We start from the raw sequence: 26,585 nt of genomic DNA on the forward strand, positions 1-26,585 counted from the left end.
CTCCTCTCAGATCTTGCAGGAGCTTCTCTGAAGCCAGAAGCACAAACATTCCAGTCAGAAGTTACTGCATACCTCAGTGTCACCTACTAGTTATGATCCCACAGAACAGCAACTGATAGAGGACTCTTCTGTTTTCTCTACAGAGTGCCTTACTGGAACAGTTGTCCATTCCAGAAAATGTATTGCTGGTTGCCAACTAGGAGCAGATGGTAGCCTTCCAGGAATAAAGCTGCGTATCAAGAGCAGAGGTCTGGTAACTGGACAGAAGCAGCTACCAGCGTGATGCCTCATCTGGAGGCAGCAATGGAACTGTGAAATCCAGTTTACACTAGGTAGCTCACAATTAAGAAAAATTTTGCACTAGCATGGTAGCAGTCATATGTGGATGGTGCATGGTTGTTTTAAACCCAACAAACCAATTTGGAAAGCTACTACTTGGGCAGAAAATAGGATTCAGCAGACTGGCTCCTTTCATCTTAGTCTGAATGTTATATTTACTAAAATGTTTGCTGCTGTGGGCTGATTTGTCTACTTCAGTGAAGTGTGCAGAAGTTGAAAGAACAAGAACTTTGGAAGCCTCCAAACCTCAATCTATTTAGCTATTTCACTTTATGGTCCATGCTTAAGGGAGAAAATGAATCTTTCTCAAATTGTTGGTATTAACAACTTCCTTACAGAGCATAGGTCAGTGCAGAGCAGTCTGGGATATTTGGCACAGGTAAGCAGTAGCTGGATCTCTGCCTGAAGGTCACCATTGATTAAGAAAGCCTTAGTTTTCACACACATTCTTTTTCAGAACTGGGAGATAAGAGCATGGATCCTCATACGTTCCAGGGACAAAAGGTTTATGGACCCGAGCCATTCTCTGTTCTCAACGAAAGCAGCTATGGCTGATAGGTAATATTGAATGAAATATGGGTAACTCAGTGACAGCTAAATCACTATATTGCATTGATTGACAGCATCACACAAACCCCAAATGCTAAACATATGCAATATAAAACATTTTGCATAATTACTAGATAAAGCTAGCTGCTTGTCAGAAAGAAAATCAGGAATCCAATTTGAACTTTAGTTAGAAAATATCACAATACATCCATCTCGAGTACAGTAAGGAATGAGTTTTGATTTAGAGTGACTTCCACATCAGCAGCTTCTCAGCACCGTTCAAAGGAGAGCTATTTTGATGCAAGATTATCGCTGCAACAAAAGTCTGTCAGAAAATCTTACAAACAGTATTGACCAGATTAATTTGTTTCAATGCTGTTGATTGGCAGGTAAATAAAAGACAGCATCTCTAACACAGCAGCATTCCTTTACTTTTCATCAGAATGACATTTTGCATTATTCTAGGTAAACTCGTTCCCAAAAACTGGATAAAACTGTCATATCTAGAGATCCTTGGCTATCAAAGTATATAGCAGAAAGGTAAACGAGACACTTGTGAGACAAAAAGAGCTAAATATAAAAGTCTAGATGAACATAGAATGTCTGTAAATAAAGGGACTTTAGAAAAAGTACTGTTATAAAGTACTGCCAAAGTAAAAAAAATCAATGATTTCTGAGTACAGACAAGCAAGATGATAGAGTAAGGCCTTTTGGATGTCAAAATAATACACTGAAGAGCAAGTGCACATGGGCAAAGTTCTTAAATGGCTTTGCTATTATTGAGAAAATATGCAACAAACTGAATTTAATTCAGAAGTCACAAACAAGAGAAAACCTGCAGATGCTGGAAATCCAAGAACACACACAAAAAAATTACTGGAGGAACTCAGCAGGCCAGGCAGCGTCTACGGAAACCTTCCAGAGTTTCGGCCCAAAACGTCGACTGTACGTTTTTCCACAGATGCAAGCCGCTGAGTTCCGCCAGCATTTTGTGTGTGTTAATTCAGAAGTGCAAGTTTGAGATTTAGAAAAGCATAATAAGGCAAAGGAATATATAATAAATGGGAGGGTGCTGAGAGCTAAGAAAAATGTTAAATAAGCCCAAGTGCTTAAAAGTAAGACAGGTGAATAAGGTGGTCAAAAAGAACATTTTCATTTGTAGCCAACACACATAATATAAAAGTAAGGTTACTCTGAATCTGTTTACGATAATCATTAAAGCATTGCTGAAGTACTGAGGCAGTATTCTGATCATCACAAGGTAAGATACAATTGCACTCTTGGGTAAACCACATTTACAGTGTTGTTACTGAGCTTGGGAAATGGCAGCTTGGAAGAAAGATGGAACAAGTTTAGGCCATTTCCTTTGGAAGTGAACAGAATACTTCAGAAATCAAAAATGAAGGAGCCAAGATTGTATATAGGAAGATCCCAATTTCCACAACAGGGCAAGTAAAAGCCAGAGGGCTTAGATGTTAAATTACATAGAATGTCTGGAAGGTTTAGATGGGAACTGAGACAAGGATTTATCTTCACACTCCTCCTACCAGGCAGAAATGTTTATGTACTTGAAGAGCTGCGATCTGCAGATCCAAAACCAATGGTGGAAGGTGCAATTAGACTGGGTTATTTATCTCTGCCACAGACATGACACATCCAATGGCCTCCATTTGTGCTCAACTCTTAAATGAGAACACAGAACAAATGCACTGATGGAATTCAGTACAAACATGATATTATTTATGCCCGAGTTCCATTTACATTTCACATGAAATAAAGAGTGAGGGCCACCAAGATCTGAGAGTACACTCACAACAATTACTAAAATATGGTGGCTAGTCACATTTGCTCCAATGAAGAAATCTAGGAAGAAATAACTAATAATCAGAGCCTGTTAATTCAGACATCAGAAACTATTAGTTTTCCATTAACCATGGCGGAAATGAGATTCTTGCAAAAGGCAATGGATTGGCAACTTAATGCTATACCATTGTTATTTGAAAGCCACATTTGTATGGCCTATATAAGCAGGATACAGGTGAGTTATAATTTCACAGAATGACAGAGCAGGCTGAAATGCCTACACACTCGCATGTGAATTCAGTGGAGTGGGCAAGAACCAGTATACCCAAGGCCACACATCTTTAAGTCATCTATTCTATTTGGCTTACATCTAATATTCGCCACTTCCTTATACATTTACCCATGGCGGGGGGTGGGGGGTGTTGGCTGGCGAAATCCCTCACTGTTCCTTTCAATATACTGCTCTTTACATTTATTTGCTGGACTGTGCTTGCTTTCTAAGTCCAACCTTCCAACCCAAGGAGCAGACTGAAGCATATGTGACACGCGATCCATGTATTATATCAATGGCTTTGAACAAACAGTATGTATCTGCAACAGCAGGACTCTAATTTACAATTAATTTACTCACTATTTTGGGTAGGTTGATGTTTTCCATTTTTTGCCATTTCCTAATATATTAAAGGCATAAAAATCCGTAACTTAAATCTTGACCACAATCCTTGCAGTTACAGTTGTATAACGTGTTTACCTGGATGAAAACTGTAGCTCTGGTTTCTTCTTCAGTAGTCATAGATCTATCAAGTTATTCACTTCCTCCTTCAGGTGAATAGCTGCTCAAAGAACAATCCACAATGTCTGATAGTACAACATATCTACTCTATTCAATACCAAAGTGTTTGTACTTGAAGGTAACCAAAGCATGGCACAATTTTTAAGCTTTCAAAGTGGAGAGAGTGGGTGAAAAATGCTAAGATTTACTGAGGTAACAGACAAGAAATAAATACAGAAAATGCAGGAAATAAGCAGATAAGGCAGAATTGGAGGAGAAGGGGGTGTTAATGGCCTTGCATCATAACTGCAAACAGATGAACAACATTGCTTACAAAATGTAACGGTAAAGGGCAGTAGAGAATAATTGAATAGGTCTGAAAAGGGTGGAAACAAAGAGAGATCATATGGCAAAGAGTTCTTAAGAGGACAGTTATGAAAAGAGGTTGTCACCACTGGCAAATTGGTACAATGTTCTAAAGACAAACTTAGCTAAAATGGATAAAACCAGCTACAAAATTAATCTGCCATCTTGGGACCAGAGAGAAGGACAAAACAACTCCGATCATTCCAATCACACCTCTGGCAGTAGTGAGCCACCTTAATGCACCTTAAAAAATGCATCATCAAAAAAAGACACTGAAGCATCACGGTTAAAATAGTCAAGGCACTAGCGCCAATCACAGAATATTAGCAAACTCAGGAATGAGTGAATTTTGTGTTTTAGCCATCAAGAGGAAAGGAACGTTGGAGATGAAACAATGGTATTTAGAGGGCAAGGTTGGGTTTTGAGGGAGAAGCTTAAAATGGCAGATTTGGTGCAGGAAACAACAACTGATTGAAAGGTCAAGAGAACTTGCAAGCATTGGAACCAGGCAATAAAATGGGAAGAGTAAGAGCGGTATGTTATTACTGTGGTTAGTGCTGCTGCTTCACACCATTAGTGAAATTAGCTTGATCCCAACTTCAGGCATTCGTTTTGTATGTTTGGACTTTCATTTTGCAACACTACCTCCTACATCCCAAAAATATGTTAATTGTCTACATCTTAACCAAACGGCAAAACTGAATCAAAGGAGAGCTTGTTGGTATATGAGAATATTATATGGGCAGAGAAAAATGAGTAGGAATGAGACAAATGGGATGGCTTCCCTTCGAGTCAGCATGGACTTTAGAGTCTCCTGTTTTGCACTGAGTGCTGCTTTGAGGAAGCTCAAATGAGGAAAGAAGTTAAGAATTCTGAGACAGCGTGAGTTAATATAGCAGAGAAAGATGACATTGAAGTTTAGGCTGGAACAATATTGACTGTCTAGCCTGACAGGTTGGGAAAGAAGGGAATGAGAATAGTATCAGAAGCAATAGTTTTGCACAGGCTTTGAAGTCTAGGCAGATGAAAAAAGTGAAGAGTTCGACTGTTAAATGCCATATCTTGTTAAAAGAAACATCTTCAGGACTGAATGGAAAATAGAAAAAGGTGAAGCGAATGTTAAATTGTGTGGGACAGAATCAAGTTAGTAATGATTTAACCAAAAGTGTGCTCTGTTTAAAAAAATATCAGATGGCAGAAGAAATAATCTTGAAGGCAAAATTTTGATGTAACCCACAAAATGCTGGGGGATCTCAGGATGTCAGGCAGCATCTAAAAGGAATAAACAGTTGATATATTGGACCAAGACTCTTCATTAGGTGTCCATTTTCAGCTTAACATTCATTCTAAAACTAATCAGCACCAATTCTAAAATCCAACAATGCAAATTAGTTGTAAAAGATAAAGTGAGCAAGAATTGTGACTTGGCCCACACTCACAAATACTCAAATATATTTGTACAATAGATCAAATACAATTGTTTCAGTAAGTTTATTAAAAATAATCAAAGAATAGAAAACTATACATAAAAAATATGTTGAATTTTCACTTGCCGTAACAAGTTGCCCCAGTAGAGTCCTAAACACGATTCTTTTTTTTTTTGTACGCAAGAACGTACAGCCCCACAGTGGTAATCTGGCTAATTCATTGTTCACCATGACACGACTTGAACATGATACAGATGGTTATCTAGCACCACAAAATACACAGCATTTTCAGATGTTAATTGCATAAACCGAATATGTACAAAGTAATGTGTTTCTGCCATTGCTGAAGCTTATATAGCTAGATGTTATAATCAATAGAAAATCATTTCAGCACAATTTCACCCTTTTTCATTTGAGCTTTGGTTTGAGCTGTACTGTTTGGTGGGATCACCAGTATGATTAAACTGATACCTTGTACAGTAATTTCATAAAAATAATTTGTTCTCACCATTTTTGTAACTGGCAGGGTCTAATTGCTACAGAAGCTAATTCTGACAATTTAGCCCTCAGTTTCAGTCCAGTGGAATTACAAAACAATTGTAGAAAACTTGAAGTTTTCTGACAACAATAAACCGTTAAGAAAACATGAAATTAAGTGACAATTTAGGATTTCGTGTTAGACAAGATGCTACAAAGTCAGCAAAGGTAGCATCAATGTCAACTGGAAACAAATTCACTTAAATTTAAGAGTTTAAATACACTGAGCCAATTAAAAACAAAATCCCTGTTTACTATGGCTGACACTTGGTGAAATGAAAGTTCTTTAAATATATAATCAAAAATTTCCTGATTTACAAGGAAATAAAACTCAAATCACAATTGTTTTTTTTTAAACGGGCACTTTGTGGAAAATCATAGCATATGGTTCAGATATCCTAACAATGCATGTTAGGATTTTGTGCAAAATACACCACCCTGATTTCATTACTTTTTATTTCAGATTAGAAAACTTAGCAGTATCTGTTCACCCTGTGTCCAGTTTTAAGTCACAATTATACTGATAAATTATGGACAGGAATCACAATTCTGAAAGCAATCATGAGAAACTAAAGCCTTCTAACTGTACAGCAAAGGTGTCCCAGTTTCACTAACCAAAGGTACAGAGAAACCCAAATGCTGAGACCTCGATGACCCGCATTAATGAAAAGCAGTTTCAAAACAGTGGCATAGGGAAATACCTGTCACTATGTGGAATGATATGCAGCATCTAGAATACATTACAGGCAAAATATTGCCCCAAAATTTGTTCGTGCATTGGAATGTGTAGCTACAAAACTTTCATTTTGGCTTTACATTATACCTGTCATTCTACAGAGCAAGAATGAATAGATTATTGATACATAATCTATAGTTGAACAAAAATAATTCTCTGCACTGCATTATTCTACCATGCCCATTATGAATTTGGAAATACTTTGACTCACTATCATGCTAATTACACTGGAGTGGAGGCACTAACACCTGCACTTGGAAGTTTCCACTACTATTATAATGTCCACTTTCATGAGGGCAGTTTGACAAATTTATAAACAAGATGTTGGAAACACCCAGCACATCAAGCAGCGATTTCAGGAGAGAGAAACCACATTAACATTTCAGGTAAAAACCCTAGAACAGACCCTAGTTTTCTGTTTTCCACAGGTGCTGGTTGATCTGACTGTTTCCAACCATTTGCTTTTATTTCAGATTTCTGGCATCTACAGTGTTTTTTCTTAAATTTTCAACTGGCAAATTTGAATGCTACATCAACAAAATTTCTACAAATTTAACCCTCCTGTAAAACAAATTTAACAGATAATTATTTTCATGAAATTACAGTGTGTACAAAGTGTGGACTTTACTGGAATGTTATAGAATATAAAGCACACCAGCTAAACAAGTCAACAGCATGCAACAGAAAATCATGGCAGTGAGCTCGCAGTATCACACAATAATATAGAAGTAACATTATGAAATGTCCTTGTATACCGTTACTGAGAAAAGACTAAGCTTGAAAATTTTCCAAGTGTTTTCTTTCGAATTCCTGAATGTCATGGCAATATTATCTCCAAACAAAACCACCTCCACAAATGGACTTCATCCACCTATTAGTGTTTAGTTGGGTCGGCACCTCTTCATTTCGTGTTTAAATTTCAACTTAATTCAGGCAATACAGAAGGCAGATCAAATCCCTCAGGGCAACTGTGGTACATTCTTTAAAACATAGGGCTAGGCAGGCTGTAGTTTTTCTCTCTTCCAAAAAGGTAACAAAACAGTGGTTGTCATGAAAAAAATCTTGCATAGTCTAACTGTATGCATGAGTAATATTCATTAAGTGCCAGCATTACAGTTGAGTTAAAATCTTTGTTGTCCATTGCAATACTGCATCAAAACACTTCCTACAAATGCATACAGTAGAAGTACTTTTTTTTGCTCCTAATAGAACATATGCATACTGGTATACAGATTCTTTAATAGAATCAACATAATTCCTTCCACCACATTCTGTTAGCTGGGAACATCATTCATAAATGCCATTTGGACCCCAACATTAACAGGTTATGTTTTTATGACTAGCATGACTTTAAACACTGAACAAAGTTCTCCAAGTTCGGACAAAATTTGAGTATGCTTCTTCAGTGTTGTTAAGACTTGCGTTTCTGGCTCTTATTCAAATCAGAAGTTATAGATTCAAGGTGACTATAAACAGACCCTGAGAAAACGCAGCCTAAAACACAAATAATGACCAAAGCAGAAGAAAAAATGATTCCAGTTGCGCTAACTTTCTTTAAAACTTCTGGTTAGTACTGAGCATTATATAATGAATCAAGGAGCCAGAACTACTCAACAAAATCCCTTACAGTGTTAGCACACTCAGCTTAAATATCAAACCTGCCAAACTAAGAATCCTCTACAAACTTAGAATATGCAACCTGGGAAAGGATTTGTAAACTTGAAAAATGTTTCCCTCCTCCACTTAAATATAACTTAAACATGTGATAATAACATCATATGAAAATTAAATAAAAACTTCTGAAAACAGTTATTGCACGAATGATACAATTTGTTCAATATGTACAGAGTAAAAAGTTCTGATATATGTATGAAACCATGACTAAGAAGCGGCAAAACTAATTGCCATGAAAACATCCACCTAGATCAGCTACTAGAATGACCCTCGGGTTAAAGGATTCCTTAAGTTTGCCTCTGCCATGAAGAATTGCAGGAAATGCTCATCAACTGCAGAGTTTTGTGGTGAAAGCTTCAAGCTCTTGCAGGTCTATCACCAGAGCCGTTCCAGCAGCGACTTACTTGAGAACTATGGAAAGCAAAACCTCCATATCCAATAAGGCTTCACAAATACTTAGCACAAGATGATATGTTCTGTAAGATGGAGTTCAACCATCATAATCGGACACATGCAAACAGCCAGTTGCAGATATTAACCAATATCCACTAACTGCAAGTAAATGCTGGTCTTTATTTCCAGTCTGATGTTGAGATCAGTTTTAAGAAGACTGAGGATGATTTCCAATGGCACACCCCTACCGACTTAAACTAACAGTTATGGTATCCCTTGTCTGTCTTCTCCTTTTAGAGATGGTGCGATTATATTGGTTATGCCCTCTGTGAATGACTGGCTGCTTCATACCTCCAACTGAATTATGACTAGAGCCTTGATTATGGAGTCCCTTCACCGAATACTTTGGCCCATTGTGCTGCTGTGATGTTATAAAAGACAAAAAGGGAAACAAAGTCAATAAATGGGAATCCTGATCTCCAAGAGACCAATTAAATCCATTAAAATATCAGGAAAACAAACATTCATTTTAAACATTGATCTTCAGAAATTTAAATATAAAATGTTATTGTAGATCACTTGTTCCTCAGACTTCACCCAAGTGTTGCAGTTAACAGTCGGTAAGAAAGATTACTACTGTTGGGAGCATCACTAAACAACAATCAGGAATAGGGATTGTAAAGTTATCTTCTGTTCATATGCGCAATTGATTTCCAAGATTAAGTAACGCAGTCTAGAAACCAAGCTCAAAACTTTGCGCAGTTTAAACAGATCAAATCACAGCATTCGAGAATTCAACAGACTCACCTATAATTTCTCCTTGCATTGACCCCAAAATTTAGCCAAATGCTAATTCAGCTGTTTCAATGCTTATGAAATGGGGTTTTAAAACCAATTTGGACTATTTTAGAAGGAACACAGTCTTAACTTTCCAAATGTAACCCATTTAATTCCTGATGGCTTATGTTATTCCTTACTTGTTCCTTTGACCTGTTCAAAAATCAGTTTTATTCCCCTCTGAACAGGACTGTGTAGTTACTTGGCTAATTTCCCCCCCAAAAAATCATAAATTCAAATATTTAATATGGCCCAACATACATATATAAATACCGAATAAAAATAATGAATTCCTCTCCCACTCATTTGCCCTGCCTTTGACAGACAAGATGTACTAATTACTTTCAATTTTAGACATCATTCTTCAGCTATTGGGAAACAAGGTCCAACCTTTAGTGTTTTTCTATATGCATATATATAGCATCAAAAGTTGCTCAAAGCCTTAAAGTTTAAGACAATTATTCTCTAATTACTGTACAGAACATTACTACCCCAAGCCAAAATTATTTTGCAAATATCACCATTTAAGAAATTTGCAAATTGTGCTTTCTAAAGGTATAAGTTCAGTCTGGTACTAGCACCGTAGTGGTTGGTTTTTATTTTCACTTCACTGGTTCCTACCTCGTGATGCATATTTAGACTTGACAGAAGGCTAGAGAATGCAGTAGGGGGGATAGGAAATACAGCAGTGACAGGATTCAATGGTGCTCCTTCAATACCAACCTGCCTGGAAGGAAGTGCAGGGTGTGTGGAAACACCAATACTGGCTGGTGAGACAGCAATCCTAGCCTGTACATGGTAGAAAATTGACAAAATTAATTACCTGTCTACTTTAAAAAAGAAACTAAAATCTGCTAATGAAATTACTTGCATTAAAGTTTCATTGGTTTTCTTATTTTATAATCTTAAATGATATTTTAATTCTAAAACACATACAAAACATTATCAGCATCGCACTCTATTAAACAAATAATTGCAGGGTGTGTTTTAAAGTGTTTAAAATTTCCATCGAGTCAAAATCATAAATAGGAACATTCCTTCCCATATTAAACATATGCAGTGATTTAAATGTATAGCATAGATACATCAAAAGGAAACAAAAATCTAGTAAAAAAGGAGAGATTGTGTAATCCTGTGTGTTAGGCAAAGGATGACATGAAAATCTGAAGTGGTAATGTAAATGCTGGTATCAAATGTTTCCACCAAATGGCCTTTTCTATAATGCACATTCCATTTAATTTTAAGTAGCTGTCTTGAAAAGTTTATACAAGTATAGAACTAAAACTCTTATTCATGACAATGGCAAAAATTATAATGTGGAATAGAAGGCAGAAGCTAAATTCTGTTAGATCAGTGCAACTTTTCAGGTCATAGAAAATTATATTGCATATTAAAAAGCACAAATTTCAAACAGACTTTTCCACAACCTTTGCAAAGAGGTATTAAAGGCAGTGATAATTACTTGGGAGAAAACAGACTGTAACAGTTGTGAATGGTTTGAATAAGAGTTGAATGGTTTGAGCCATCTAAGGTTTTAGATAATTATTATAGCATCACTTTGTTCCTCTGAAGGATCAGTGAATAAACCATCTCAGCCATCACAGTACAGACACAAATGACAAAAAGTCCAGTTCATTTTTCTGTGCTGAATTAACTGTTCTTAAATAAAACAATAATCAATGAGTTATAATGGGCCTCAGGACAATGAAGCTTAGGTCATTCATCAACTCAAATCCTTTCCAAAAAGAAGTCTACTACTCCTGGCCTTCATGTGACACTGTTCCCATGATGTGTGACTGGCTCTGTAGACTTTCCAATTTCACTTGTGTTAAGCACAACTTCAATCACAGTCAAAGTAGCTCAATCATCAAATACTGAAATATGAGATTTTATGAAATGGAGTAAGGTTTATCTGCAATTCCTTGTTGAGATGCATGAATCCTAAGTGCATGAATACATCTTACAAATTATAAATTCAGACCAACATTTTTTTTCTCAAAATTATTTACCACAGTACAGGGTTTGACATAAAACCTAAATAATTAGAACTAGATAAACTGAATAACTGAAAATTAATAAATGTCCCATTTCTAACATAGGGCTTATACCTATTTTTAGGTAGGTATGCTTGGCTTTCCATTAAATTAATCTTCCACCCCACAATTTTGCCGAGTTTTTCTTCCCTTCCTTGCATCCACCTTACCTCCTCCACTTGGGATGAATACATTCAGTCATAACTAGCTGCTTCCCAACCATGGAGCTGCAGCAGACACATTTACCACACCAAGAGAGTATTAACCATTAAGAAATTAGTAATTATGCACAAGACATTTTTAGAACATAATTGAGCAATGAGGTGGCAAGTCTGGATGTGAAAGTATTGAAGCATTTTAAGTTATGTAAATTTTTATTGAGGAACAGAATGGATCCTTCCTTCTAAAACTAGTTTCATTTAATAGGCATTTCGGCTTTCAAGTCTTCATTATCAAAGTGGGATATTCAAGTTCAGAATGTTATCCATCAATAATTCAATTAAAACAGTTACTGGAAAAGTACTCTGTGGTGCAGAACCCAAGAAATTAATTATTTTTGTTAAATTTACATTGCGAAATGTGCAAGTAGAGCTTCCATAGAATTAGTAAATATTTAACAAAATTCAAGATGGAGATCAAGATGTTAGGATTCTCTTGTAATAAAGTGAGCAATGGTAACAAGATTAGAGAACACAACTGTTTTACAAAGTCTCTAGAACTACTGGTAAACCCTAATGAGCAATGGACTAAAACTTATTTTGATGGCCTACGAACTGAAAGATTGGCCACCCTGGATTACATTTGCTTATGCTCAAGACCTGCTGACTTTGAAAGTTGAAAAGGGAGATTGAAGTACTCAAAGGACAACAACTTTCTCACCTGAGTATTTGAAGTCACTATCAATGCACCTGTTATATTTGGCTGTGGTTTCCCACTTGGGATGGGCAGTGTAGGTGCTAAAGTTGCCATCAAAGGAGCTAATGCAGGGATGCCAAAGTGGTGAAGGTTTGGAGTTGTGCATGGTGTAGAATCAGAATCCTGTCAAAAGCACCATTAAAAACACTTTCATAGTGCTATTGCAACTGATGTCAATATATTAGAATTTACTATAAACTGGCTTCACAAGATCAATTTCAAAATAATAACATCAACCTATTATTCCAAATAATTAATAAATGTATTTTAGATGTAATTTTGAGTACAATATTGGACACGAACTATTAAAGCCATTTTAGTTTGTTGGATGACCATACTTACTATATCACTTCCAGACAGTGAAGCAGCTGATGAAGAGGAGGCAGATGAGAGCTGCTGCGGGCTTGACAATGACATAGGTGATGCTTGGCTATATGGAGACTCAGAATCTCGGCCCTGTTGGTGTTCTCTGTTGATATTACTAGTAGTCTTATCCACTGGTTCAATCTTAACACTATTATCTGATTTGGGAAGAACAAGAAGACGTAGAAATACACAAGAGTCAGTTTGAACAAGTTATCTTATCACTGTCTTGCTTGACATGCAATCTGTTATTTTACAGCAACAGTAGTGCAAAGACAAAAGGCTACAAGTTACAAAATAAATAGTCAAAAAAATCATGAGGCAAGGTTCATCTGATGGCAGAGGGAAGAAGCTATTTCTGAATTGAGTGTGGGTCTTCAGGCTCCTGTCCTCCTTACTGGTGGCAGTGATGAGAACAGCACATGTCCCAGATGGTGAGGGATCTTAATGATGGATGTCACCTGCTGAGGCGCTGTCTCTTAAAGATGTCCTTGATGGTATGGAGGTTTGTGCCTACGATGGAACTGGCTGAGTCTACAACCAGGATCTAGGCATTTGATCTTCCATACCAGGCTGTGATGCAACTAGTCAGAATGCTCTCCACAGTACATCTACAGAAATTTGAAATATCAAATCTCCCCAAACTTCCAATGAAGTACAGCCAATGTCAGAGAGAAAATGACAGCCAAATGTGACCATATGAACTAGCCTCATATGTTTGTGTTAGGCCCAAATCCCCCAAACCCTTCCCTACCCTGTGTAATTGTACTCACCTTGAATGTTTCCTTTGGAAGCTTGCTCCACATACCATCTGTGAAAAGGCTACCCCTCAGTCCTCTAAAAAAAATTTTTTTCCCTTTAATCTATTCCCCTGAGTAATAGATTCCCTCATCTTGGGAGTAAAACTGGCCATTCTCATTATCTTTGCCCTTAATGATTTTATATACCTCCATGAACTCACCCCTCAACCTCTCTCACCGCAGGGAAAAGCCCCAGCCTATCTGGTCTTCCCTTGGATGTCATGCCCTACAGTCCTGGCAACATCTGTGAGAATCTTTTCCATACCCTTCCTAGTTTAATAACGCCCTTCCAATAACTGGGTGACCAGAAATGCACACAAATACCTTAAATGCCATCTCATCAACATCTTGTACAAATGTTACACAGCATTCCAACTCTACGTGCTCAATGCTGTGAGCAAGGAAGACCAAATTCAGTCTTCACCAATGTCTACTTATGCCACCACTTTCAGTGAACTACATAGTTATACTCCTAGGTCTCTGTTTACAACAACTTCCAGGACCCAGCCATTTACTAAGCAAATCCTGCCCTGACTCAACTTCCTAAAATGCAACACTTCATTTACGTTGTGTTAAATTCCAATTCACCTTTTTCTACTTTCCCAGTAAATCTAAATGCTGCTGTAATCTTAGATAACCTTCATTGTACACTATACCACTGATTTCACTATCATCAAACTTATTAAGCATACTACCTATATTCACGTTCATGTTGTTAATACAAACTGTAGCACCAATCCTTGCAGCACTACTAGACACAGGCCTCCAATCTGGAAAAACAACACTACTCTGACTCCTCTTCACTCCAATTCATCAACTCCAAGGGTCTACTACCCTTGACTCCAATTTTGTATCCAATAGTCTAGCTCACACTGCATCTCATATGAACTAATTCTTCTAGACCAGCCTACCACTTGGGATGTTGTTACAGCATTGCTGAAGTCCACATGGACAAGGTCTATTGCCCTACACCTGTCAATAAGATTAACAAACCTGTCAAATTGGGGAATGGGAGGTAGGAAAAGTGAGAGTGGCCATTTTCAGAACAGGTGTCACTGAGGTCAAAGTACAGTGACTTGTGACAAGTGAGGTTTCACTGAGAAGGATGAGTGGCAATATACAGTTGGGCAAGGTAAGATTGTTCCTCATTTCTGTCAGTAGTTTGGATTTATAATATCACTTAAGACTGCCTCCCAGGTGCCAGTAATAGGAGTGCTCAGAGTGGGGTAAAGAACATTTTGAAAGCGGGTGAGTAGCCAGAGCCATGGCCCATATCAATGCTGATACTAATATCAGTATTAGCAACATAAGACAGATATAGTTGTGCAAAAGAAATTTAGAAACACCTAAATGGCCTGCCATTTTTGCAGTGTGAATGTAGTCTCGAAGGTGCAGGATGGTTGCAGCATGGCACATATGGGCCGAATCAAGACAATGGGACCAGGGCCCAAGAGTGAGGAATAAGCCAATGTTTGGCCATCACTGGAGCAGCCTTAGAGGTGATTTGATGCGGCAGAGTTGAGGCGATGTGGTCCAGCCCTGGGCCCAAGAGTGAGGAGAGACTCGAGGTTTGATTGATTTAAGTGCCAGGCTGAATTGGAAAGGTAGGGTATGGTCCGAATCGAGGCAGTAGGATCTGGGCCCAAAAGCATATCGAGGCAGCAGTGTCTGGGTCAGAGAGTGAGGATGAACCCATGGTGTGGCTGTTTTAAGCACTGGGACAGATTAAACAGGTGAGTGCCGGGACCAGAGGCAACGGATAGGGCATGCCAGTTCAGCTTGCTGCTCTGTGAGGTTTACTTGTCTCTGAACCGAGCTGAGGCTGTGGCCTGCAGCTAACAAAATACTGGATTAGCTACAGACTTTTGTGAACTTCACTTGTTTGTTTGCACAATGCATTTTTTCCGTGCATATTGGGTGTTAGATAGTCTGTTTATTTAAGTGGGTTCTATTGTATCTCTATTTTGTACACCTGAGCAGGGATATCAGGGAAGACCAAAAGGATGTGGAGCAACAAACAAATGCTGGAAAAACTGACAGGCAGCATCTGTGGTGGGAAACCTGAGTTTCAGTCGAGACCCTTCGTCTGGATTAGATAAGGATGTGGAAGCTGGAGAAATAAGAAACTGATACTCTGGAATCTGTCTGTATCATGATGTAGGAAGTGGTATCGATGATGGCGTACTTTAAGATGGATAAAACCCTAGGGCCTGGGGTTAAGGGGAACAAGCAAAGAAATTACTATGATTCTGATTGCGATTCTTGAACTTTGTTAGCCATGGGTGAGGGCCCCTTGTTGAAAAAGGGGAAAGAATAGCTGGGATAAGCCTGGAAACGAGCTGGTGAGCCTTACATAATTAAAAGTGAAGTTGTTGAAGACTGAGAGACTGGAGTTATGTTCACTTGTAAAAGGCAGGTAGTAATCAGGAGTTAGCATGGTTTTCTGCAAGAAAATTAAAACTGATTGAGATTTTAATGAATTAAGAAATTGATGAAACAGAGTGGCAAATATGGTCTACAACGGACCTAAGTCTTTGACAAGGTCACAGATGGAAGGTCACTAGTCCAGAAGGTTAAAGTTCAAGGGATCTGAGACATGTTGACAAACTGTATCCACCGTTGGCATGACGGAAAGCAGAACTGTAGTGGATGGGCATTTCTCCAAATGCAGTTCAAGTTTAGATGTCATACTGCTATCTGAAAGTGGTGTATGTATAGAGGGCTGAGACAGAAATATCACCTGATACTTGTGTTACAGATTTCATTTTCTACTCATCAGCAGAAATGAATGACGGTTAGGTCTTGCTGCATGCAGGATCTGAATATTATGAATTAATTGAAAAATTTTAAACCTTATAATGGAAAGAACATTCTGAAGCAGTTGAACATTGTTGGCCTAGGGCATTTCACCAAGAAAAACTAAACACTAGAGATGTTGAGATACTGTAAAAGCAGAGTAACACACAAAATGCAGGAGGAACTCAGCAGGAAAGGCAGCATCTAAGGAATTGAAGAGTTGCCGTTTCTCGGTGCTGAACATCAACTCTTTATTCCTTTCCATAGATGCTGCCCAACCTGCTGAGTTCCTCCAGCATTTTTTTGCGTGTTGTCAAGGAAGATCTACAGCTATTGTGTAGTGCTGAGATAATTAAGCACTATGAACCATGGTCAATGATGCCGAGTAGAAGCAAAAGCAGTGAGTGCTTTTGTACACATGCTGCTTCACCACTAATTTGGCCCTTGGTAAAAACAATTCCTGATGAAATTAATCTTTTCTAGGCAGAGCACAATGCAATTCGCCCATTCTTGGGAACTGTATCAACAAACCACAAAAATTAAAGCAGGTGATTCCATTAACCTCACTAGATGTCAGAATAGCCAAGTCCTCTTCAGATGAATGAAACAGGCAGAGTCTCAACAATTAATAAAAACATTAGTGTCTATCATTGACAGAAAATGCAATACCTTTAACTACAACTAGAGGTCTCCTTACTATTCTTAAATGAGCAACTATTTATTCCGAAACCATGCCCCTAATTTTGCTATACAGAAAGAAAATCTCATTATTTACCCAGGCAAACGCAGTCAGAATCTTACTGTTAAAGGTCATTCTTCTTATAATAAAATCCAATATTCCATTGGATCAGTTATTCACTCAACGGTTTGTTAACCATATTTCATCAAAAATGATACCTAGACCTTCTGGACAGAAGCACTCATCACATTATATTCCAACAGCAAATATTTTTAGTCAACTCGATTACCTGTCCTTCATTTACAGAAATTTTATAATACCCTGCTTCTTTGACCATCTTCAAATTTTCAGAAAAATCTGTCTTTTTGTGCAGGCTAGTCAAGGCCCCCAAACTGATCCCTGTAGTGCCCTGTAGTTACAATTTGTCAACTTAATGGTTTTTATTTTCATTACCCAATGCTCTATCCATGCTAAACAATATTGACTCCAGTTCATAAATACTTGAAAAGCTGGTATTCTCCAGTATGTCATGTCTAATCCAACATCTGAAATCCCTCAATCAATAGAACGATGCTATTTAAACATTCTCCAAGACTCTGATGTTTATCTGACCATCAGAATTGGACACACTGCTCCATTTGAAGCCTAAACAACATTCAGTACTGTTTTAATATAACTTCAGATTTTGCTCTCAATTCATCTGAATGGTATTACCAGAATTCCACATGCTTTACACCCAAATTGCTTTTGCCACACACTCAAGTCCCTGTTCCTGCAGACCCTGTGCTAGTCAGTCTATATGGCCTTCCCTTATACATTCAGTCAAGGTATATCACTGCATATTACTCCATTCATTTTCATCCACTTCTTTACTCATTCATCTAGCTTGCCCTTTCTACATCTCAATCAAGTGGATGTCATCCACAAATTTGGAAAACTTTAACCTATATGCTGCAAGGTGATCAATATTAGCACTATGTCCAAGTGTCAATCACTGGGAAATAGCAGTGATAAACATCCTCCTGTCTGAACAATCATTTACTATTCATAAAACACCATCTAATTATTTCTCTGTTTGGCATAAGTTATTTTGAACGTAAGTAATTTGTGTCTTGATACTGTACTGCTTCCACAAAACAAATTTCATGATACCTATAGTGATAATAAACCTGATTCTGTTTCCTGTCTTTAAGGTAGCTTCTCAAGCATGACTAATACAATAGACCACATTTTTGAGTAATGGTTTATTAAACAACTTCTCAAACTACATTCCTTCAGATTTTTCTTAATGTCCATGTTTTCCTGATTTCTAAAAGCTTCCCTACTACACATTTATCTTTTTTCAATTGTATTTTAGCATGACAATACCTCTGTTCTAGCTGCTATAACCCAAAATAACAAATTAAACATCAGCTTACAATATTAATTGTACTTGCATGTTGAAAATACAAGGTGAATGGGCTCCATTTATAATAAAATTGACCCTAACTTAATGTAGTAAAAATGCAAAACATTTTACGTGAAAGGTGATAAGAATTTTCCAAATCCTACCAGGTAAAGAAAAAAACTTTGTTAGACTCAAAGTAGGTTTACTTGACTATGACACTATTAAAAAAATGAGATTTATACTTTAATTCTACACCAACTCAGTGCAGGAAAGCATTACATACCAGAATCAGGTGATCCTACAATCGCACCCCATTTCTTCCTGATCCACTCCCTGTAATCTATTACCTCTTGGGTCACTTTAATGATTCTTCCAAGTGTGCTGCAAAAAAAATAAATAAATACAAAGCAAATGTAACACGCTGGGAAAGGTTTCACTGGTAACGCAATGGTCTTTCTGTAGAAGCAATGTTTGGGATATGGTTAGAGATAACAGGTGCTTTAGAGAATGTGAGCTGTCTGTTGAAGGGGGTGTGCTTTCGAGTTGTGTGCCTGACACTGAGGTGAGCTGGGTCTTTTGTTCAGCGGGAGATGAAGGGAGAAGATGCCGGAGAGAAGAGGTCTTGACCTGGAGCAGGGCGATGATTCAATGAAGCCCAGGGAGATCAAAGGAGAATTGGCGAAGGGGAAACTGAGCTCCAACTTGTGCACATTAGGCTGTTTTATTAAAATAAGCCCTTTTTTTCCTTTACCCCTTTAGTCAAATTAAGAATTATAAAGCTAAATTGTATGCGGTGCACCATCTGCTATTTTAGTAAAATGTCTTTCATTTAGAGAAATTTTGCTTCTTTGTCCATCTTCAAAAGGATTTTCTTTTCTCCCTTTGGGCAAAGAATACAAAGCATACACCACCAGGCTCAAGGACAGCCTCCATCTCCTGAATGGACCTCATGTACAATTATGCTCTCATGACCTCAATCTTGACCTCACCGTGATCTTGAACTTATTGTTCACCTGCACTTTATCTTGTTTACCTCAATGCACTGTAAAATGATTTGAGCTGCATGAACATTATGCAAGATAAGCTTTTCATTGCGTTTTGGTACATTATTTACAGTCCTCCTGCTTCAAAATATCCACCATTGCCCCTGTACCAAAGAAAACCAAGGTAACATGTCTGAACGACTGGTGTCCTGTTGCACTCAGCTCAAAAGCAAACGTTTTCAGAGGCTGTTCAAGAACAGCATGTGCAAAATGCTACCACCCACACTGGACCCCCTATAATTCAGCTACAAACACAACCAATCAACAGACAATGCCATAGCTCTACACACCATCCTCACTCACCTGGAAAAGAGGGATACTTATGTTAGAATGCTGTTCTTGGGACTATAGTTCAGCATTCAACACCATAATACCCCCCAGGCTCAACAAGTAGCTCAGAGACCTTTGCCTGCACCAGCCTTGTGCAGCTGGATCCTGGACTTCCTGTCAGATTGCTGGCAGGTGGTAAGGATGGGCTCCCTCACCTCTGCCCCTCAACACACAGGAATACCCCAGGCTTGTGTCCTGAGGCTTCTCCTCTACTCCCTTTTCAGCCATGACTGTGTTGCCAAGCACAGCTCCAATCTTATCAAATTTTCAGACGACACAATATTGATAGGCCTCATTTCCAACAATGATGAGTCAGCCGACAAAGAAGTCAATGCCCTAGCACACTGATGCCAAAAAAACCTTTCGGTCAAATGTCAAAAAAATATTGATCGTGCTTTATGGGAGGAATGGAGACTGTCTAGTCCCTATTGACATCAAGGGGACTGTAGCGCAGAGGTTCAAGCTCCTCGGTATACACATCACCAAGGATCTCATCTGGACTGTACATACTTGCTACGTGGTGAAAAAAAGCACAACAGCGCCTCAGCGTAAGTAGTTTGGCATGAGTCCCCAAACCCTTAGACTTTCTACAGGGACACCATTGAGAGCATCCTGACTGGCTGTGTCATTGCCTTGAATGGGAACTCTACCACCATCAATCACAGGGCATTGCAGAGAGTGTTGCGGACAGCCCAGCACATTTGTGGATGTGATCTTCCCTCTATTAAGGACATTTACAGCAGATGTGTAAAAAGGACCCAGACAATCATCACCGATTCCAGCCACCCTAACCACAAACTGTTTCAGCTGCTACAGTATGGCAAAGGGTACCGTAGCATTAAGGCCAAGACCAATGGGATCCAGGAAAGCTTTTCATCAGGCCATTAGATTTATCAATACACATTGACCTGATTGCATATCTGACTGTAGTGATCCGATTGTGTATCTGACTGCACATACACGTATACAAAACAATTATGTATATAATCCTAGTGTTTAGGCAATATCCTCCCACATTATTGCTTATATTGGCAATGGAGACGCAACAAAGATTTTTACTCCCTTGGATGTAAGAAATAAAAATAATACAATGCATTTGACAATAATAAACCAATACCTCTCAGAATCTTTGTTTGGGTAAGATCTTGCCAGCGGTGACACGGCGTGACTTAGGACAATGTATGCATAATCAAACACCTGCTTGACTTGCATGGCTCCATATGAACTCCTCCCTACATCATTTCCTACCAGAAGGGAGCAACATTCAAAATTATTCATCAGTAGCTTTGAGTGCTGAACATGAACCATTACTGAAAAAAAATTGTGACTGTATAGAGTTCAAATGTAATTTAAATTCTGAATAATCATTACAGTCCCAAACAGCCATTGCAAAGGTTTTGTTAATGTAGTGTATTTAGGTTAACCAGTACATTTGGGCCCAATTAAGTGGCTGTCACAATTAGCTAAACCTTTGTGGAAATAGCTAAAAAAGATATAAAAAAGACAAACTACCGTTTAACTGAGGAAGAAATTATATGTTTAAATGGAATACAGAACAAATTAGAACACTAGCAATACTACTGCAGTACTATAAAACTGTATTAGCTCCAAATAGTTATTGGAGGAATTCACACTGCCATGTTATTTTCATTGAATGTAATTGAATAAAATTATTGCAGACACAGTGCAGATATTCCTTCAAACATTGAACATTGAAGGACTGCCTTCAAACATTGTTTTCGACAACTGCATCTTCCAAATCTTCATTTTCATTGTAACATTCAAGATCATTGCCAATACTTTCTAACACTTCATAGCTCCTGAAGTAGTAAAAACATTTAATTTGCACTCTCAGCTGTTTGTGGAATCTCCACTGCTTGAAACTTCAGTGAGCAACACAGTTCTGAATTGTCTTGCTACTTATTTCTTGCCAAATATTTGTGACAAAAATTGTTGCTTTTTGAACACAAACACATGCAACCTCACTAGTTAAAAACTGTTTGCTCAAAGCACGGTCACACATAACTATTACTAGTTATAAACTGTTCAACTCCTGTCCCAATTAAGTGGCACAGTGTCCCTAATAAATGAAGTGAATCATAGCTATTTTCTTGATAGTTTTTGTTCTTCTGGAGTCATCCCAGATAAGTGACTGCCCTGATTAACCAATGACCCAATTAGCCAGTACTGGTATTTTTGCAAACTGCACGACTGCCCAGATTAGGCATAGGCAGTGGTGTGGCTCTGGTGGCAAGAGATCTTTAGAAAAATGTGACATAGGGTCAGATAATGTTGAATCTTTGTGGGTGTAGTTAAGAAATAGCAAGGGTGAGAAAAACATTATGGGAATCATATATAAGCTTCCAAATTGTAGCCAAGACATGGGTTCAGATTGGGAGCTGGAAAAGGCATATAATAAGGATAATGACAATTGTAATGGAGGACTTCAAAATTCAAGGGAATTGTGAAAATCAGATTGGTTTCGGATTGCAAGAGGAGGAATTTGTTGAAAGCCTACAAGATGGCTTTTTAGAGCAGCTTGTGTTTGAGTCTATTCAGAGAAAGGCCATCTTAGATTGGGTATTGTGTAATAACCCAGATATTATTAAGGAGCTTAATCCTTAGGAGACAGTGATCATAATATGATTGAATTCATACTGCAATTTGAGAGAGAGAGAAAAACACAAGTCACATATCAGTATTGCAATGGAATAAAGGGAATTACAGAGGCATGAGGGAGGAGTTTGCCCAGGTGCACTGGAGGAGAATACTGGCGGGGATGACAGCAGAGCAGAGATGGCAGAAGTTTCTGGGAATAGTTCACAAGGCACAAGATAAATATGCCCCACAGAGGAAGAATTACTCAAATGGCAGGGGAAGGCAATTGTGGCTGACAAAGGAAGTTAAAAGCAAGGAAAGGCCAAATAAGGTAGCAAAAGTGAGTGGGAAGCTGGATGATTGGGAAGCTTTTAAAATCCAACAAGAGGCAACTAAAAAGAGCTACAAGAAGGGAAAAGACAAAATATGAGGGCAGACTAGCCAATAATATAAAGCGGGATACCAAAAGTTTTTTTCAGTTATATGAAGAATAAAAGGGAGTCGAGTTAATATTGGACCACTGGAAAATTATGCTGGTGAGGTAGTTATGGAGGACAATGAAATGGCAGATGAATTTAATGGCTACTTTGCATCTGTCTTCACTGTGGAAGACACTAGCAGTGTGCCACAGGTCTGTGAGTGTCAGGGAGCAAGAGTGAGTGCCATTGCTCTTACAAAGGTAAAGGTGCTAGGCAAACTGAAAGGTCTTAAGGTGGATAAGTCACCTGGTCCAGATGGACTACATCCCAGAGTCCTGAGAGAGGTTGCTGAAGAGACAATGGATGCATTGGTCATGATCTTTCAAGAATCACTTGATTCTGGCATGGTCCCAGAGGACTGGAAGATTGTAAATGTCATTCCACTCTAAGGGAAGAAGGCAAAAGAAAGGAAATTATAGGCCACGTAGCCTAACCTCAGTGGTTGAGAAAATGTTGGAGTCTATTATTAAGGATGAGGTTTCAAGGTACTTGGGAGACTAATGATTAAATAAGCCAAATTAGCACTGTCAGCAGTTTTCAGGCCAATATCTCAGAAAGGATGTGCTGTCATTGGACAGTCCAGAGGAGGTTCATGAGGATGATTCCAGGAATGAAGGGATTAACATATAAGTATTTGGCAGCTTTGGGCCTGTATTCACTGGAATTTAGAAGAATATAGGGGGATCTCACTGAATCCTACAGTATGTTGAAAGCACTGGATAGGGTGCATGTGGAGAGAATATTTCCTTTGGTGGGGGTATCCAGAACTAGAGGGCACAGCCTTAAAATTGAGGGGCCACCTTTTTATTTAGCTGGAGAGCAGTGAATCTGTGGAATGCTCTGCCCCAGACTACTGTGGAGGTCAAGTCTGTGGGTATATTTAAGACGGAAGTTGATCGTTTTCTGATCAGTCAGGGCATCAAAGGATATGGCGAGAAGACAGGTATATGAGGTTCTGTGGGATCCGGAATCAGCCATGATGGAATGGCGGAGCAGACTCAATGGACTGAATGGCTTAATTCTGCTCCTGTGTCTTGTGGTCAAATTCAAGATTTATTTCACACCCTTTAAATCATGATGAGAGTACCGCCAACTTTCATTGTAGCTAGGAAGTATTCCTGCATCCAAGGATGGACATCACCCAAAAAAATCAGTATCAATGAGGGGCTTATACTTTGATAGGTTCATTTTGAGGCAATGCAATTAATTCCACTAAATAATTTCTTGAAGAAAGCAAAATATGTGCAACAGCTATTTCAGAACATTTTAATTCATCAGGCAATCATCCAGTGCATAAAACGTATATTACGCAAAAGAGCTCCCCTGTATTTGGCAGTGACACAGCCTGCACCAAGATTTCCTTCATTTGCATATTTATAGGTTTGGTGTGCATGTTTTCATGAAGGAACTAAAAGCAATGTTTTTTGTGTATAGCTGATTGATCCTGAAGGTTCTATTGATTTAAAGTGTACTGTACATCAGTTGGTGCCCTATCGCTGAGTTGTTCGACGTTGGTATCCATCATGATTCTGGATGGCAGAATCCATACAATGATTCAGGAAGTAGCTCTTCAGCTGAGATCATATACAAGATCCCTGCCTTAACTTTTTCCCTTTGCACTTCTCAGCTAGATTTCCTCTTCTCAAAGGAGAAGGTGGGCTTCTCAGAGTACATACAGCAACCCCTGAGATTCATTTTCTTGCGAGCATTCACAGTAAATACAAGAAAAAACATAGAATCAATGAAGGACTGCAAACTACAAGACAGACAAACAACCAATGTGCAAATGCAACAAACAGTGTAAATAAAAAAAGCTAAAATAAATGAGCAGTAAATATTGAGGATGTGAGATGAAGAGTCCTTAAAGGTGAGTCTGTAGGTTGTGGGAACAGTTCAGAGATGAGGTGAGTGAAGTTCAGTTTAGTTATCCCTCTGGTTCAGGAACCTGATGGTTAAGGGGTAATAACTGTTGCTGAACTTGATGGTGGGGGTCCTGAGACTCTTGCTTCTTCATTCTGATGGCAGCAGCAAAGAGTATGGCCTGGATGGTGGGAGTACTTGATCGTGTTGCTGCACTCCTGAGACTGCACTCCATGTATATGTGCAAAATGGTGGTGAGGACTTTACCCATGATGGACTAAACTAAATCACTTTTTGTAGGCTTTTCCATTCAGGAGCACTGGTGGTTCCATATCAGGCCATGACGTAACCAGTCAATATAGCTCTCCACCACACATCTACGCAAGTTTGTCAAAGTTTTAGATGACATGCTGAATCTTCACAAACTCATAAGGAAGTCAAGGTACTGCTGTGCTTTCTTCATAATGGTACTTATGTCACATTTACAGTCTCTGAGGTGCTTGGCACATCTTCTTCCCTTACGCAGGTAATGTGATACTCAATATGCGCTCCACTGGTCAAGGCCATACTGTTTACCCCTGATATCAAAACTGCCACTTCACTGAGGCTTATAACAAGATGAGGACAGAATCAAAAGTCCAGTCAAAATCCTCTTAAAAATTCAATATCTCTTCAGTCTCTTGAGAATTCCTGGTTTGACTACTCTTTTGGGATGCTATTAAGAACCTCAGTCCAAATATCAAAAATGCAGAGAAAGTTGTGTAAGTGGTGTGAGAAGCATACCACCTCAAACTACCCACCCTCATACTCCATCAGGCACTACATGCCCCATCGGTGGAACCATTTGCATTTCCACAATGGCTTCAGTCACCTCAGAACCACAAAAACATTAACTTGTTCCCTGAAGGATTCCCCTAAGACCAAGACATTATATTAATTTAATAAGAGTAGAAAATGTTGGCAGCTTTAAACAGGTCAAGAAGCATCTGTGTCAAGAGAAATAGTGATAACACTTCAGGTTGAAGACCCAACTGTCTGAAAGGTGTCTGACCTGCAATGCTAGTCACTTCTTTTCTCACAGATGTTGCCTGACCTGTTGAGGTTTTCCAATATTTCCTGCTTTTATATCATATTTCTAACATTTGTTGTTTTTCTATTTATAGTACAATGATGAAATTATCTTGTACTGCTCCAAGCCAGTTACTTGGTTAAAGCAGGCAAGGCACTCAAGCAAAATGCATTCTTAATCACTTTGAATTACCTGGAACCAGAGGATCTTCAATACATAACATGGATGGTCTGTATCCATTGGTCATGTTCTTCATGATTTCATCTTTGGCAACGTACGCACCTCCACTTCTTATTCTAATACCAGTTTTCAAGTAATTAAAATGTCTCCCATACAGTTCAAAGAATTCCACCAGAAGAACTCCAAGATTTACAGTAGGCCTTCTGGCATCAATCCTTGGATGTAACTGAAATGTTCAAGGTTCAGAGATTAGCTTGAAAGTATCCACTTTTCCAAAGTGGTAAACCCATTAGCTTTCATAGTCAAGTATTTTAAAACATGAAGAATACAGGACCAGATCTTGCCAGCCAATAAATCTAGCTGAGTGACCATCTATGGTCTAACCATACTTGCACTTAACTGATTGGAATGCCCACTCTGCTGGCCAAAAGACATCCTAAATGCCAATGAAACAGTTTGGACAGAAGCATGGCATCTAGTGTTCTGAGACAACCCATGCCTTGAAACCCTTCAAACCTTTCACAGCTGTTTACAACCTCCTTCCCAGCATTTCTTTGTTTTAAACAGCAAGTGAATTTTCACATTTTAATTTTTAAAACTTAGGGTTAATTAAAAATCAG

At 38.5% G+C, this 26,585-nt stretch overlaps 1 protein-coding gene across 2 annotated transcripts in view; it reads right to left on the reverse strand.

Annotated features, from left to right (window-relative positions):
- Positions 1 to 5,296: 5,296 nt before the first annotated feature.
- Positions 5,297 to 26,585, reverse strand: part of tent4a (terminal nucleotidyltransferase 4A) — a 78,329-nt gene continuing 57,040 nt past the window's right edge. The window contains exons 7-13 of one of the 2 annotated variants that reach the window (XM_059945125.1): positions 25,978 to 26,191; positions 20,897 to 21,023; positions 18,690 to 18,787; positions 12,724 to 12,902; positions 12,346 to 12,504; positions 10,157 to 10,222; positions 5,297 to 9,017 (exon numbers count right to left, since the gene is read on the reverse strand). In XM_059945125.1, the coding sequence (XP_059801108.1) occupies positions 8,841 to 9,017; positions 10,157 to 10,222; positions 12,346 to 12,504; positions 12,724 to 12,902; positions 18,690 to 18,787; positions 20,897 to 21,023; positions 25,978 to 26,191 (1,020 nt within the window). In that variant the 3' untranslated portion in view covers positions 5,297 to 8,840. The remainder of the gene's footprint in view (positions 9,018 to 10,156; positions 10,223 to 12,345; positions 12,505 to 12,723; positions 12,903 to 18,689; positions 18,788 to 20,896; positions 21,024 to 25,977; positions 26,192 to 26,585) is intronic. The other variant, XM_059945126.1, reaches the window with a different exon arrangement.

Source organism: Hypanus sabinus, chromosome 20 (assembly GCF_030144855.1).
Source record: "Hypanus sabinus isolate sHypSab1 chromosome 20, sHypSab1.hap1, whole genome shotgun sequence".
NCBI lineage: Eukaryota > Metazoa > Chordata > Chondrichthyes > Myliobatiformes > Dasyatidae > Hypanus > Hypanus sabinus.